At 44.7% G+C, this 12,608-nt stretch overlaps 1 protein-coding gene across 2 annotated transcripts in view; it reads right to left on the bottom strand.

The window, feature by feature from the left end:
- Nucleotides 1-251: 251 nt before the first annotated feature.
- Nucleotides 252-12,608, bottom strand: part of LOC116372527 (pyruvate dehydrogenase phosphatase regulatory subunit, mitochondrial) — a 35,370-nt gene continuing 23,013 nt past the window's right edge. The window contains exons 12-19 of one of the 2 annotated variants that reach the window (XM_031821347.1): nucleotides 11,483-11,616; nucleotides 10,273-10,421; nucleotides 9,348-9,460; nucleotides 9,155-9,249; nucleotides 8,957-9,046; nucleotides 2,765-2,947; nucleotides 2,400-2,536; nucleotides 252-1,867 (exon numbers count right to left, since the gene is read on the bottom strand). In XM_031821347.1, coding sequence (XP_031677207.1) covers nucleotides 1,600-1,867; nucleotides 2,400-2,536; nucleotides 2,765-2,947; nucleotides 8,957-9,046; nucleotides 9,155-9,249; nucleotides 9,348-9,460; nucleotides 10,273-10,421; nucleotides 11,483-11,616 — 1,169 coding nt within the window. In that variant the 3' untranslated portion in view covers nucleotides 252-1,599. The remainder of the gene's footprint in view (nucleotides 1,868-2,399; nucleotides 2,537-2,764; nucleotides 2,948-8,956; nucleotides 9,047-9,154; nucleotides 9,250-9,347; nucleotides 9,461-10,272; nucleotides 10,422-11,482; nucleotides 11,617-12,608) is intronic. The other variant, XM_031821348.1, reaches the window with a different exon arrangement.

Genomic DNA, 12,608 nt, shown 5'->3' with positions numbered 1-12,608 from the left:
CTACTCAGAGCAGGGGGAAGGGGTGCGGGGGAAGGGAGCAGGGGGAAGGGGTGCGGGGGAAGGGCGCAGGGGCGCAGGGGGAAAGGGCGCAGGGGGGAGGGCTCAGGTGGGAAGGGCGCAGGGGGGAGGGCTCAGGTGGGAAGGGCGCAGGGGGGAGGGCTCAGGTGGGAAGGGCGCAGGGGGGAGGGCTCAGGGCGCAGGGGGAAAGGGCGCAGGGGGAAGGGGTGCGACCAAACAGATGTGGGACCATATCATAGCTGGATAGTTTTATTCTGTACAAAGTGTTTCAGTCTGATAAACATGGTACAACTCATCAAATCTGTGCTACTTCAACATATTTACAACTTCACTCATATACAAAAATACATTTATTTTGAACATTTCTCCTTTCTTTACACAGACACCCATCCAGAGGGAGATCGATAGGAAATCACCCACCAACCACGAGGCCTCCCATTGGACAGGGCAGCGGGTTTCCACCAATAAGAGGGAATTTAACATGGATGTTCCCTTCTCCGTCACGCCACCCCCCTCAGATAACCACTACTGTCCTCCCCACCGTACTCACTCAGACCGCAGGACTTTAAAAGGTTCAGATATACAGTTAATATATGGTTATCACGTGATATGTAGAGGGAGGGACGCACTGAGAGGCAGTCCAGACAGACAACTCTGGACCTGGGGGGGGGGGGCAGTCCTGACAGACAGACAACTCTGGACCTGGGGGGGCAGTCCTGACAGACAGACAACTCTGGACCTTGAGGGGGAGGCAGTCCTGACAGACAGACAACTCTGGACCTTGAGGGGGAGGCAGTCCTGACAGACAGACAACTCTGGAGTTTTTGGTATCTTGTAGATATTGCACTATGAAAGAGAAGGGGAGAGAGGGATGGGGGGCCAGGGGATTGATTGTCCGTTAAATGGTACGCACCTTCAGCGTGGGAGCGAGAGGCCGAAAACAGATCGGACCAGAAGGGTAGAGCGAGAGGCCGAGAACAGATCGGACCAGAAGGGTAGAGCGAGAGACAGAGAACAGATCGGACCAGAAGGGTAGAGCGAGAGACAGAGAATAGATCGGCACCAGAAGGGTGGAGCGAGAGGCAGAGAACAGATCGGCACCAGAAGGGTGGAGCGAGAGACGGTGGAGCGAGAGACAGAGAATAGATCGGCACCAGAAGGGTGGAGCGAGAGGCAGAGAACAGATCGGACCAGAAGGGTAGAGCGAGAGGCCGAGAACAGATCGGACCAGAAGGGTAGAGCGAGAGGCCGAGAACAGATCGGACCAGAAGGGTAGAGCGAGAGACAGAGAATAGATCGGCACCAGAAGGGTGGAGCGAGAGGCAGAGAACAGATCGGCACCAGAAGGGTGGAGCGAGAGACGGTGGAGCGAGAGACAGAGAATAGATCGGCACCAGAAGGGTGGAGCGAGAGGCAGAGAACAGATCGGCACCAGAAGGGTGGAGCGAGAGACGGTGGAGCGAGAGACAGAGAACAGATCGGCACCAGAAGGGTGGAGCGAGAGAAAGGTTAAAGGGTCATGTCTGGAGGAGTTCACCCTTCACTCAGACCCCTCTTCTTAGATCCTACATTCCTTCCTCCTCATTTGCCCTGAAAGTTACTGAGCTCCATCTCATCTTTGCGTCGTCTCTGCTGGGCGAACAGAGAGCTGAAGGGGTACAGCTTCGCCTTGGCTGGGTATCTCTGCCCTGCTATATCCACCTCGTAATCACCCCTGTTGATGAAGTCCGGGGTCACCGCGGCAGGGGAGCCGTCCAGGGAGGGCGGCGAGACAAAGCCCAGACACACGTGTCTTTCCAGGGTGTAGGAGTAGGCAGAGGAGGTGGTGGTACCACACAGCTCCCCATTCCTGAAGAGACAGAGAGACGAGACAGACGAGACAGAGAGAGAGAGACAGAGAAAGAGACAGAGAGAGAGACAGAAACAGAGAGAGAAAGAGAGAGACAGAGAGAGAGACAGAAAGAGAGACAGAAAGAGAGAGCGACAGAGCGAGAGAGAGAGACAGAGATGGAGAGAGACAGAGAGCGACAGAGAGAGACAGAGAGCATTAGATGGTGAAAATAAAATATTGATCCTGTAACCCTCTGATAGCCTCTTCATCCAGACTGTGTGTGTAAGCCAGTTTAGGGGTTCAGAGGCTAGGGCAGTTTAGGGGTTCAGAGGCTAGGGCAGTTTAGGGGTTCAGAGGCTAGGGCAGTTTAGGGGTTCAGAGGCTAGGGCAGTTTAGGGGTTCAGAGGCTAGGGCAGTTTAGGGGTTCAGAGGCTAGGGCAGTTGAGGGGTTCAGAGGCTAGGGCAGTTGAGGGGTTTAGAGGCTAGGGCAGCGGACAGCTACTATTGTAGTGTCTGCTGAGCAGTTCAGGGGTTCAGAGGCTTGTCTAACCTGTAGATGGGTTCTCCCCACCAGGGCCACAGGTCCAGCTCTGTGTCATGATCCTCCAGGACCAACATGATGAAGCGACGGCTCACCCCCTCCTGACGCTGATGCAGCAGAGACGCTCGACCCAGGAAGTCTATGTCCTGGAGGAGGGGACAGAGAGAGGAAGAGGGGACAGAGAGAGGAAGAGGAGGGGACAGAGAGATGAGGAGGGGGTACAGAGAGAGGAGGAGGGGACAGAGAGATTAGGATGGGGGATAGAGAGAGGAGGAGGGGATAAGGCCAAACATCAACCAGACCTCATCAGTAACACAGTACAGGACTAAGAACCTGTTCAGACCAAACTAAATATTGGGGTCCGTGGGTCGTACCGTGTCAAACTTGACCCTGAACTCCCGTCCACACTCCAGGGGAGTGGTGAAAGGATCCAGGTCCTGACCCCAGAAGGCAAAGAACTTCTCTATTCGGAGAGAACGCAGGGCGTAGTACCCAGCGTTCCGGATCCCGTACTTCTGGCCCACTGACATCACCTCGTTGTAGACATGGAGCGCATACTGGAGGAGACGAGGGGGGGAGAGAGGGAGAGAGAGAGGGGGAGAGAGAGAGGGGGAGAGAAAGAGAGAAGGGGAGAGAAAGAGAGTGTTAAGGGAATTTTTATCAAAGATGTCTAATTATGTATACATTTCAATCAGGACTGACTAATCAGAATACTATTATGTTACTGTATATGTACTAATCAGAATACTATTATGTTACTGTATATGTACTAATCAGAATACTAGTATGTTACTGTATATGTACTAATCAGAATACTATTATGTTACTGTATATGTACTAATCAGAATACTATTATGTTACTGTATATGTACTAATCAGAATACTATTATGTTACTGTATATGTACTAATCAGAATACAATTATGTTACTGTATATGTATGAGTTTTCTTTCTTGATCCCAGTGCTGAATGTAATGTGTGTAAATGTGGTCAAGAGTTAGAACAATGACTGTCTGTTCCTTGGTAGAAATGAATGAACGATATCTTCAGACTGGCTAGAATGCTTATCTACGCAAGAAGACCTTGGCTCATAACTTATATTAAATTGGTAGGGAGACGATGTGGGAAGGCTTGAGATACTGTAGTATATAACCAGTAGTACATAACCAGTAGTATATAACCAGTAGTATATAGTAGACCAGTAGTATATAACCAGTAGTGTAAAGTAGACCAGTAGTACATAACCAGTAGTATATAACTAGTAGTATATAACCAGTAGTGTATAGTAGACCAGTAGTATATAACCAGTAGTATATAGTAGACCAGTAGTATATAACCAGTAGTATATAACCAGTAGTGTATAACCAGTAGTGTAAAGTAGACCAGTGGTACATAACCAGTAGTATATAACTAGTAGTATATAACCAGTAGTGTATAGTAGACCAGTAGTATATAATCAGCAGTGTATAACCAGTAGTGTATAACCAGTAGTGTATAGTAGACTAGTAGTATATAACCAGTAGTGTATAACCAGTAGTGTATAACCAGTAGTGTATAGTAGACCAGTAGTATATAACCAGTAGTATATAGTAGACCAGCAGTGTATAACCAGTAGTATATAACCAGTAGTGTTTAGTAGACCAGTAGTATATAGTAGACCAGTAGTCTATAACCAGTAGTGTATAACCGGTAGTGTATAACCGGTAGTATATAACCAGTAGTGTATAACCAGTAGTGTATAACTAGTAGTGTATAACTAGTAGTGTATAACTAGTAGTGTATAATAGACTAGTAGTGTTTAACCAGTAGTGTACAGTAGACCAGTAGTATATAACCAGTAGTATATAACCAGTAGTGTACAGTAGTATATAACCAGTAGTATGTAGTAGTATATAACCAGTAGTGTACAGTAGTATATAACCAGTAGTACATAACCAACAGTATAGAGTAGTATATAACCAGTAGTATATCACCAGTAGTGTATAGTAGTATATAACCAGTAGTGTATAGTAGTATATAACCAGTAGTGTATAATAGTATATAACTAGTAGTATATAACCAGTAGTATATAGTATAGTGTATATCTCACCTCTATAGGTATGTAAAGCATGAAGCCCGGCTCTCCTGTATAGTATATAACCAGTAGTATATAACCAGTAGTGTATAATAGTATATAACTAGTAGTATATAACCAGCAGCATATAGTATAGTGTGTATCTCACCTCTATTGGTATGTAAAGCATGAAGCCCGGCTCTCCTGTATAGTATATAGTAGTATATAACCAGTAGTGTATAGTAAGTAGTCTAGTAGTATATAACCAGTAGTATATAGTATAGTGTGTATCTCACCTCTATTGGTATGTAAAGCATGAAGCCCGGTTCTCCTGTATAGTATATAACCAGTAGTGTATAGTAGTATATAACTAGTAGTATATAACCAGTAGTATATAACCAGTAGTGTATAGTAGTCTAGTAGTATTTAACCAGTAGTATATCACCAGTAGTGTATAATAGTATATAACTAGTAGTATATAACCAGTAGTATATAACCAGTAGTGTATAGTAGTCTAGTAGTATATCACCAGTAGTGTATAGTAGTATATAACCAGTAGTATATAGTATAGTGTATATCTCACCTCTATAGGTATGTAAAGCATGAAGCCCGGCTCTCCTGTATAGTATATAACCAGTAGTATGTAGTAGTATATAACCAGTAGTGTACAGTAGTATATAACCAGTAGTATAAAACCAACAGTATAGAGTAGTATATAACCAGTAGTGTATAGTAGTCTAGTAGTATATAACCAGTAGTATATCACCAGTAGTGTATAGTAGTATATAACCAGTAGTATATAGTATAGTGTATATCTCACCTCTATAGGTATGTAAAGCATGAAGCCCGGCTCTCCTGTATAGTATATAACCAGTAGTATATAACCAGTAGTGTATAGTAGTCTAGTAGTATATAACCAGTAGTATATAACCAGTAGTGTATAGTAGTCTAGTAGTATATAACCAGTAGTATATAACCAGTAGTATATAGTAGTCTAGTAGTATATAACCAGTAGTATATAACCAGTAGTGTATAGTAGTATATAACCAGTAGTATATCACCAGTAGTATATAGTAGTCTAGTAGTATATAACCAGTAGTATATAACCAGTAGTGTATAGTAGTATATAACCAGTAGTATATAGTATAGTGTATATCTCACCTCTATAGGTATGTAAAGCATGAAGCCCGGCTCTCCTGTATAGTATATAACCAGTAGTATATCACCAGTAGTATATAGTAGTCTAGTAGTATATAACCAGTAGTGTATAGTAGTCTAGTAGTATATAACCAGTAGTATATAACCAGTAGTGTATAGTAGTATATAACCAGTAGTATATAGTATAGTGTATATCTCACCTCTATAGGTATGTAAAGCATGAAGCCCGGCTCTCCTGTATAGTATATAACCAGTAGTATATAAGCAGTAGTGTATAGTAGTCTAGTAGTATATAACTAGTAGTATATAACCAGTAGTATATCACCAGTAGTATATAACCATTAGTATATAGTAGTCTAGTAGTATATAACCAGTAGTATATAACCAGTAGTATATCACCAGTAGTATATCACCAGTAGTATATAACCAGTAGTATATAGTATAGTGTATATCTCACCTCCTATAGGTATGTAAAGCATGAAGCCCGGTTCTCCTGTATAGTATATAACCAGTAGTATATCACCAGTAGTGTATAGTAGTATATAACCAGTAGTATATAACCAGTAGTGTATAGTAGTCTAGTAGTATATAACCAGTAGTATATAACCAGTAGTGTATAGTAGTCTAGTAGTATATAACCAGTAGTATATAACCAGTAGTGTATAGTAGTCTAGTAGTATATAACTAGTAGTGTATAGTAGTCTAGTAGTATATAACCAGTAGTGTATAACCAGTAGTATATAGTAGTCTAGTAGTATATAACCAGTAGTATATAACCAGTAGTGTATAGTAGTCTAGTAGTATATAACTAGTAGTATATAACCAGTAGTGTATAGTAGTCTAGTAGTATATAACTAGTAGTATATAACTAGTAGTATATAACCAGTAGTATATATCCAGTAGTGTATAGTAGTCTAGTAGTATATAACTAGTAGTATATAACTAGTAGTATATAACTAGTAGTGTATAGTAGTATATAACTAGTAGTATATAACCAGTAGTGTATAGTAGTCTAGTAGTATATAACTAGTAGTATATAACCAGTAGTGTATAGTAGTCTAGTAGTATATAACCAGTAGTATATAACCAGTAGTATATAACCAGTAGTATATAGTAGTCTAGTAGTATATAACTAGTAGTATATAACCAGTAGTGTATAGTAGTCTAGTAGTATATAACCAGTAGTATATAACCAGTAGTGTATAGTAGTCTAGTAGTATATAACTAGTAGTATATAACCAGTAGTATATAACCAGTAGTGTATAGTAGTCTAGTAGTATATAACTAGTAGTATATAACTAGTAGTATATAACCAGTAGTATATAACCAGTAGTGTATAGTAGTCTAGTAGTATATAACTAGTAGTATATAACTAGTAGTATATAACCAGTAGTATATAACCAGTAGTATATAACCAGTAGTGTATAGTAGTCTAGTAGTATATAACTAGTAGTATATAACCAGTAGTATATAACCAGTAGTGTATAGTAGTCTAGTAGTATATAACTAGTAGTATATAACTAGTAGTATATAACTAGTAGTATATAACCAGTAGTATATAACCAGTAGTGTATAGTAGTCTAGTAGTATATAACTAGTAGTATATAACTAGTAGTATATAACCAGTAGTACACTGCTCAAAACAATAAAGGGAACACTTAAACAACACAATGTAACTCCAAGTCAATCACACTTCTGTGAAATCAAACTGTCCACTTAGGAAGCAACACTGATTGACAATACATTTCACATGCTGTTGTGCAAATGGAATAGACAACAGGTGGAAATTATAGGCAATTAGCAAGACACCCCCAATAAAGGAGTGGTTCTGCAGGTGGTGACCACAGACCACTTCTCAGTTCCTATGCTTCCTGATGTTTAGGTCACTTTTGAATGCTGGCTGTGCTTTCACTCTAGTGGTAGCATGAGACGGAGTCTACAACCCACACAAGTGGCTCAGGTAGTGCAGCTCATCCAGGAGGGCACATCAATGCGAGCTGTGGCAAGAAGGTTTGCTGTGTCTGTCAGCGTAGTGCCTAGAGCATGGAGGCTCTACCAGGAGACAGGCCAGTACATCAGGAGACGTGGAGGAGGTCTTAGGAGGGCAACAACCCAGCAGCAGGACCGCTACCTCCGCCTTTGTGCAAGGAGGAGCAGGAGGAGCACTGCCAGAGCCCTGCAAAATGACCTTCAGCAGGCCACAAATGTGCATGTGTCTGCTCAAACGGTCAGAAACAGACTCCATGAGGATGGTATGAGGGCCCGACGTCCACAGGTGGGGGTTGTGCTTACAGCCCAACACCGTGCAGGACGTTTGGCATTTGCCAAAGAACACCAAGATTGGCAAATTCGCCACTGGCGCCCTGTGCTCTTCACAGATGAAAGCAGGTTCACACTGAGCACGTGACAGACGTGACAGAGTCTGGAGACGCCGTGGAGAACGTTCTACTGCCTGCAACATCCTCCAGCATGACCGGTTTGGCATTGGGTCAGTCATGGTGTGGGGTGGCATTTCTTTGGGGGGCCGCACAGCCCTCCATGTGCTCGCCAGAGGTAGCCTGACTGCCATTAGGTACCGAGATGAGATCCTCAGACCCCTTGTGAGACCATATGCTGGTGCGGTTGGCCCTGGGTTCCTCCTAATGCAAGACAATGCTAGAGTGTGGCTGGAGTGTGTCAGCAGTTCCTGCAAGAGGAAGGCATTGATGCTATGGACTGGCCCGCCCGTTCCCCAGACCTGAATCCAATTGAGCACATCTGGGACATTGTTGTGTGATTTTGTTGTCAGCACATTCAACTATGTAAAGAAAAAGTATTTAATAAGAATATTTCATTCATTCAGATCTAGGATGTGTTATTTTAGTGTTCCCTTTATTTTTTTGAGCAGTGTATATGGTATAGTGTGTATCTCACCTATGTAAAGCATGAAGCCCGGCTCTCCTGTATAGTATATAACCAGTAGTGTATAACCAGTAGTGTATAGTAGTCTAGTAGTATATAACCAGTAGTATATAGTAGTATATAACCAGTAGTATATAACCAGTAGTGTATAGTAGTATATAACCAGTAGTGTATAGTAGTATATAACCAGTAGTATATAACCAGTAGTGTATAACTAGTAGTATATAACCAGTAGTATATAACTAGTAGTATATAACTAGTAGTATATAACTAGTAGTATATAACCAGTAGTATATAACCAGTAGTATATAACCAGTAGTATATAGTATATCTCACCTCTATTGGTATGTAAAGCATGAAGCCCGGCTCTCCTGTATAGTACATAACCAACAGTATATAGTAGTATATAACTAGTAGTATATAACCAGTAGTATATAGTATAGTGTGTATCTCACCTCTATAGGTATGTAAAGCATGAAGCCCGGCTCTCCTGTATGGGTCATACTCATTACCCGGATCCCATTGGCGTAGCCCACACTCATTTCCTGTTGACACACACCAAAGGTCAGGACAACAACACACACAACCTTCTGCCTTGTGATGAGCCACTTCACGATAAACATAACATGACCGGGCGAAAGCCGGTTCCTCACCTTACAGAAGAGGGACGGGAAGTGTTCGGGAGTCATGGAGACATATGATAGTTCTCCTAGGACGTCCATCGCCCGCGGACCAATAAGATTCAGTGCTGTAGAAGGGAGGCCGGGGGTGGGGAAAGGGTTCAGAACAGAAATGCATTGTGGGGAACTGAGGGGAAGATCGAGGTTCTGCAGCAATAGTTCTCACCAGTGTACTTCCAGCTGACGTCCTCTAGGTGGAGCTGTGGGTCGTCGGGCATGTGCTTCTTCAACCACGACCAGCAGTGGACCTGCTGATCTGTAGGAGAGATGATGAAAAAGCTACAGAGACAGAGAGATGGAGAGAAATGGAGAGGGAGAGATGGAGAGAAATGGAGAGAGGGAGAGATGGAGAGAGGTGAGGAACTAACCCGTCGCTCCTATGTGACGCTCGTCCCTCAACAGACAGTGGAGACGAATGTGGAGCTGTCTGACATAAGACAAGGTGGTTCAGTCTCTATCCTGTTCATTTAGAGGACATTCACACGAGGTGGAGTTGCCCCCAGGTGGAGTTAGCCCAAGGTGGAGTTAGCCCTAGGTGGAGTTAGCCCTAGGTGGAGTTAGCCCTAGGTGGAGTTAGCCCTAGGTGGAGTTAGCCCTAGGTGGAGTTAGCCCCCAGGTGGAGTTATGAACAGCTCTCACCTGTTCTTCTGTACTCTGACCACGCTGCAGTGGTTCTTCTTAATGGCTAAACTCTCACCTGTTCTTCTGTACTCTGACCACGCTGCAGTGGTTCTTCTTAATGGCTAAGCTCTCACCTGTTCTTCTTAATGGCTAAGCTCTCACCTGTTCTTCTTAATGGCTAAGCTCTCACCTGTTCTTCTTAATGGCTAAACTCTCACCTGTTCTTCTTAATGGCTAAACTCTCACCTGTTCTTCTTAATGGTTCAACTCTCACCTGTTCTTCTTAATGGCTAAACTCTCACCTGTTCTTCTTAATGGCTAAACTCTCACCTGTTCTTCTTAATGGCTAAACTCTCACCTGTTCTTCTTAATGGCTAAACTCTCACCTGTTCTTCTTAATGGCTAAACTCTCACCTGTTCTTCTTAATGGCTAAACTCTCACCTGTTCTTCTTAATGGCTAAACTCTCACCTGTTCTTCTTGACTCTGACCACGCTGCAGTCGTTCTCATATCCACCCCTCTCGTTCAGCATGCCCGTATGAACGATGTGACCCACTGGCACATCGAGGTCATTGGCACACAGGTGCTGCAGCAACGCCAACGCCTGGTCATCTGTAGACTGGCACAGAAAGAAACGTAGTGACCGAGGGTGGTCCAGCCATAGAGATAATGTAATTCACATTATAGCTGTGCCCTAGGGTTGTCTAACCATGGAGATAATGTCATTCACATTATAGCTCTGACCTAGGGTGGTCTAGTCAAAGATAATGTAATTCACATTATAGCTGTGACCTAGGGTGGTCTAGTCAAAGATAATGTAATTCACATTATAGCTGTGACTTAGGGTGGTCCAGCCATAGAGATAATGTAATTCACATTATAGCTGTGACCGAGGGTGGTCCAGCCATAGAGATAATGTCATTCACATTATAGCTGTGACCGAGGGTGGTCCAGCCATAGAGATAATGTAATTCACATTATAGCGGTGACAGAGGGTGGTCCAGCCATAGAGATAATGTAATTCACATTATAGCGGTGACCGAGGGTGGTCCAGCCATAGAGATAATGTAATTCACATTATAGCTGTGACCTAGGGTGGTCCAGCCATAGAGATAATGTAATTCACATTATAGCTGTGACCGAGGGTGGTCCAGCCATAGAGATAATGTCATTCACATTATAGCTGTGAACGAGGGTGGTCCAGCCATAGAGATAATGTCATTCATATTATAGCTGTGACCGAGGGTGGTCTAACCATAGAGATAATGTAATTCACATTATAGCGGTGACCGAGGGTGGTCCAGCCATAGAGATAATGTAATTCACATTATAGCGGTGACAGAGGGTGGTCCAGCCATAGAGATAATGTAATTCACATTATAGCTGTGACCTAGGGTGGTTCAGCCATAGAGATAATGTAATTCACATTATAGCTGTGACCTAGGGTGGTCCAGCCATAGAGATAATGTAATTCACATTATAGCTGTGACCGAGGGTGGTCCAGCCATGGAGATAACATTCCTTTTTCTATTTCATTCTGTGGGTCCAGGGGTCAGATGATACCTCACTTCCCCTCCTCTCCCTCTCCTTTTCAGGGGTCAGCCACCTACAGCTTCCATCATAGGAGGAAGTTGATACCTCACTTCCCTCCTCCCCCTCTCCTTTCCAGGGGTCACTCACAGTGAGCTCAAACTTGGTGAAGGAGGACATGTCGATGACACAGACTGCCTCCTTGCAGCATTTCACCTCCGCCCCCACGATGTCAAACCAGTCAGGCTTATAGAACGTCTTACTGGCATCCAGAGACAGCAGGTCTGAGAACAGATGATAGAACTGTTTAACTAACAGACAGACACAGAGCTAAGAGACAGCAGGTCTGAGAACAGAGGAACATGGTTTAGCTCTGATAGACAGAAGCATTGGGAAATTGTGGTGTGTGGTGTGGGGTGTGTGTGGTGTGTGGTGTGTGGTGTGGGTGTGGTGTGTGGTGTGGGGTGTGTGTGGTGTGTGGTGTGGGTGTGGTGTGTGGTGTGGGGTGTGTGGTGTGGGGTGGTGTGTGTGTGGTGTGGGGTGGGGTGTGTGTGTGGTGTGTGTGTGTGGGGTGGGGTGTGTGTGTGTGGTGTGGTGTGTGTGGTGTGTGGTGTGTGGTGTGGGTGTGGTGTGGGGTGGGGTGTGGGGTGTGTGGGGTGGGGTGTGTGTGTGGGGTGTGTGCGTGGGGTGGGGTGGTGTGTGTGTGGTGTGTGTGGTGTGGTGTGGTGTGTGGTGGGGTGTGTGTGTGGGGTGTGTGTGGGGTGTGTGTGTGTGGGGTGTGTGTGTGTGGTGTGGGGTGTGTGGGGTGGGGTGTGTGTGTGGGGTGTGTGCGTGGGGTGTGTGTGTGTGGGGTGGGGTGTGGGTGTGGGATGGTGTGTGTGTGGGGTGTGGGGTGGGGTGTGGGTGTGTGTGTGTGTGGTGTGGTGTGTGTGTGTGGGGTGTGTGTGGGGTGTGTGTGGTGTGGTGTGGTGTGTGGTGGGGTGTGTGTGTGGGGTGTGTGTGTGTGTGGGGTGGGGTGTGTGTGTGTGGTGTGGGGTGTGTGGGGTGGGGTGTGTGTGTGGGGTGTGTGCGTGGGGTGTGTGCGTGGGGTGGGGTGTGGGTGTGGGATGGTGTGTGTGTGGGGTGTGGGGTGGGGTGTGGGTGTGTGTGTGTGTGGTGTGGGGTGTGTGTGTGGGGTGTGTGTGTGTGTGTGATGTGTGGGGTGGGGTGTGTGTGTGGGGGTGGGTGTGTGTGGTGTGGGGTGTGTGTGTGGGGTGTGTGTGGTGGGGTGTGTGTG

Source organism: Oncorhynchus kisutch, unplaced genomic scaffold, assembly GCF_002021735.2.
Source record: "Oncorhynchus kisutch isolate 150728-3 unplaced genomic scaffold, Okis_V2 scaffold3963, whole genome shotgun sequence".
NCBI lineage: Eukaryota > Metazoa > Chordata > Actinopteri > Salmoniformes > Salmonidae > Oncorhynchus > Oncorhynchus kisutch.
The sequence above is the reverse complement of the archived record's forward strand: the minus strand, read 5'-3'. Positions and strand labels throughout refer to the sequence as shown.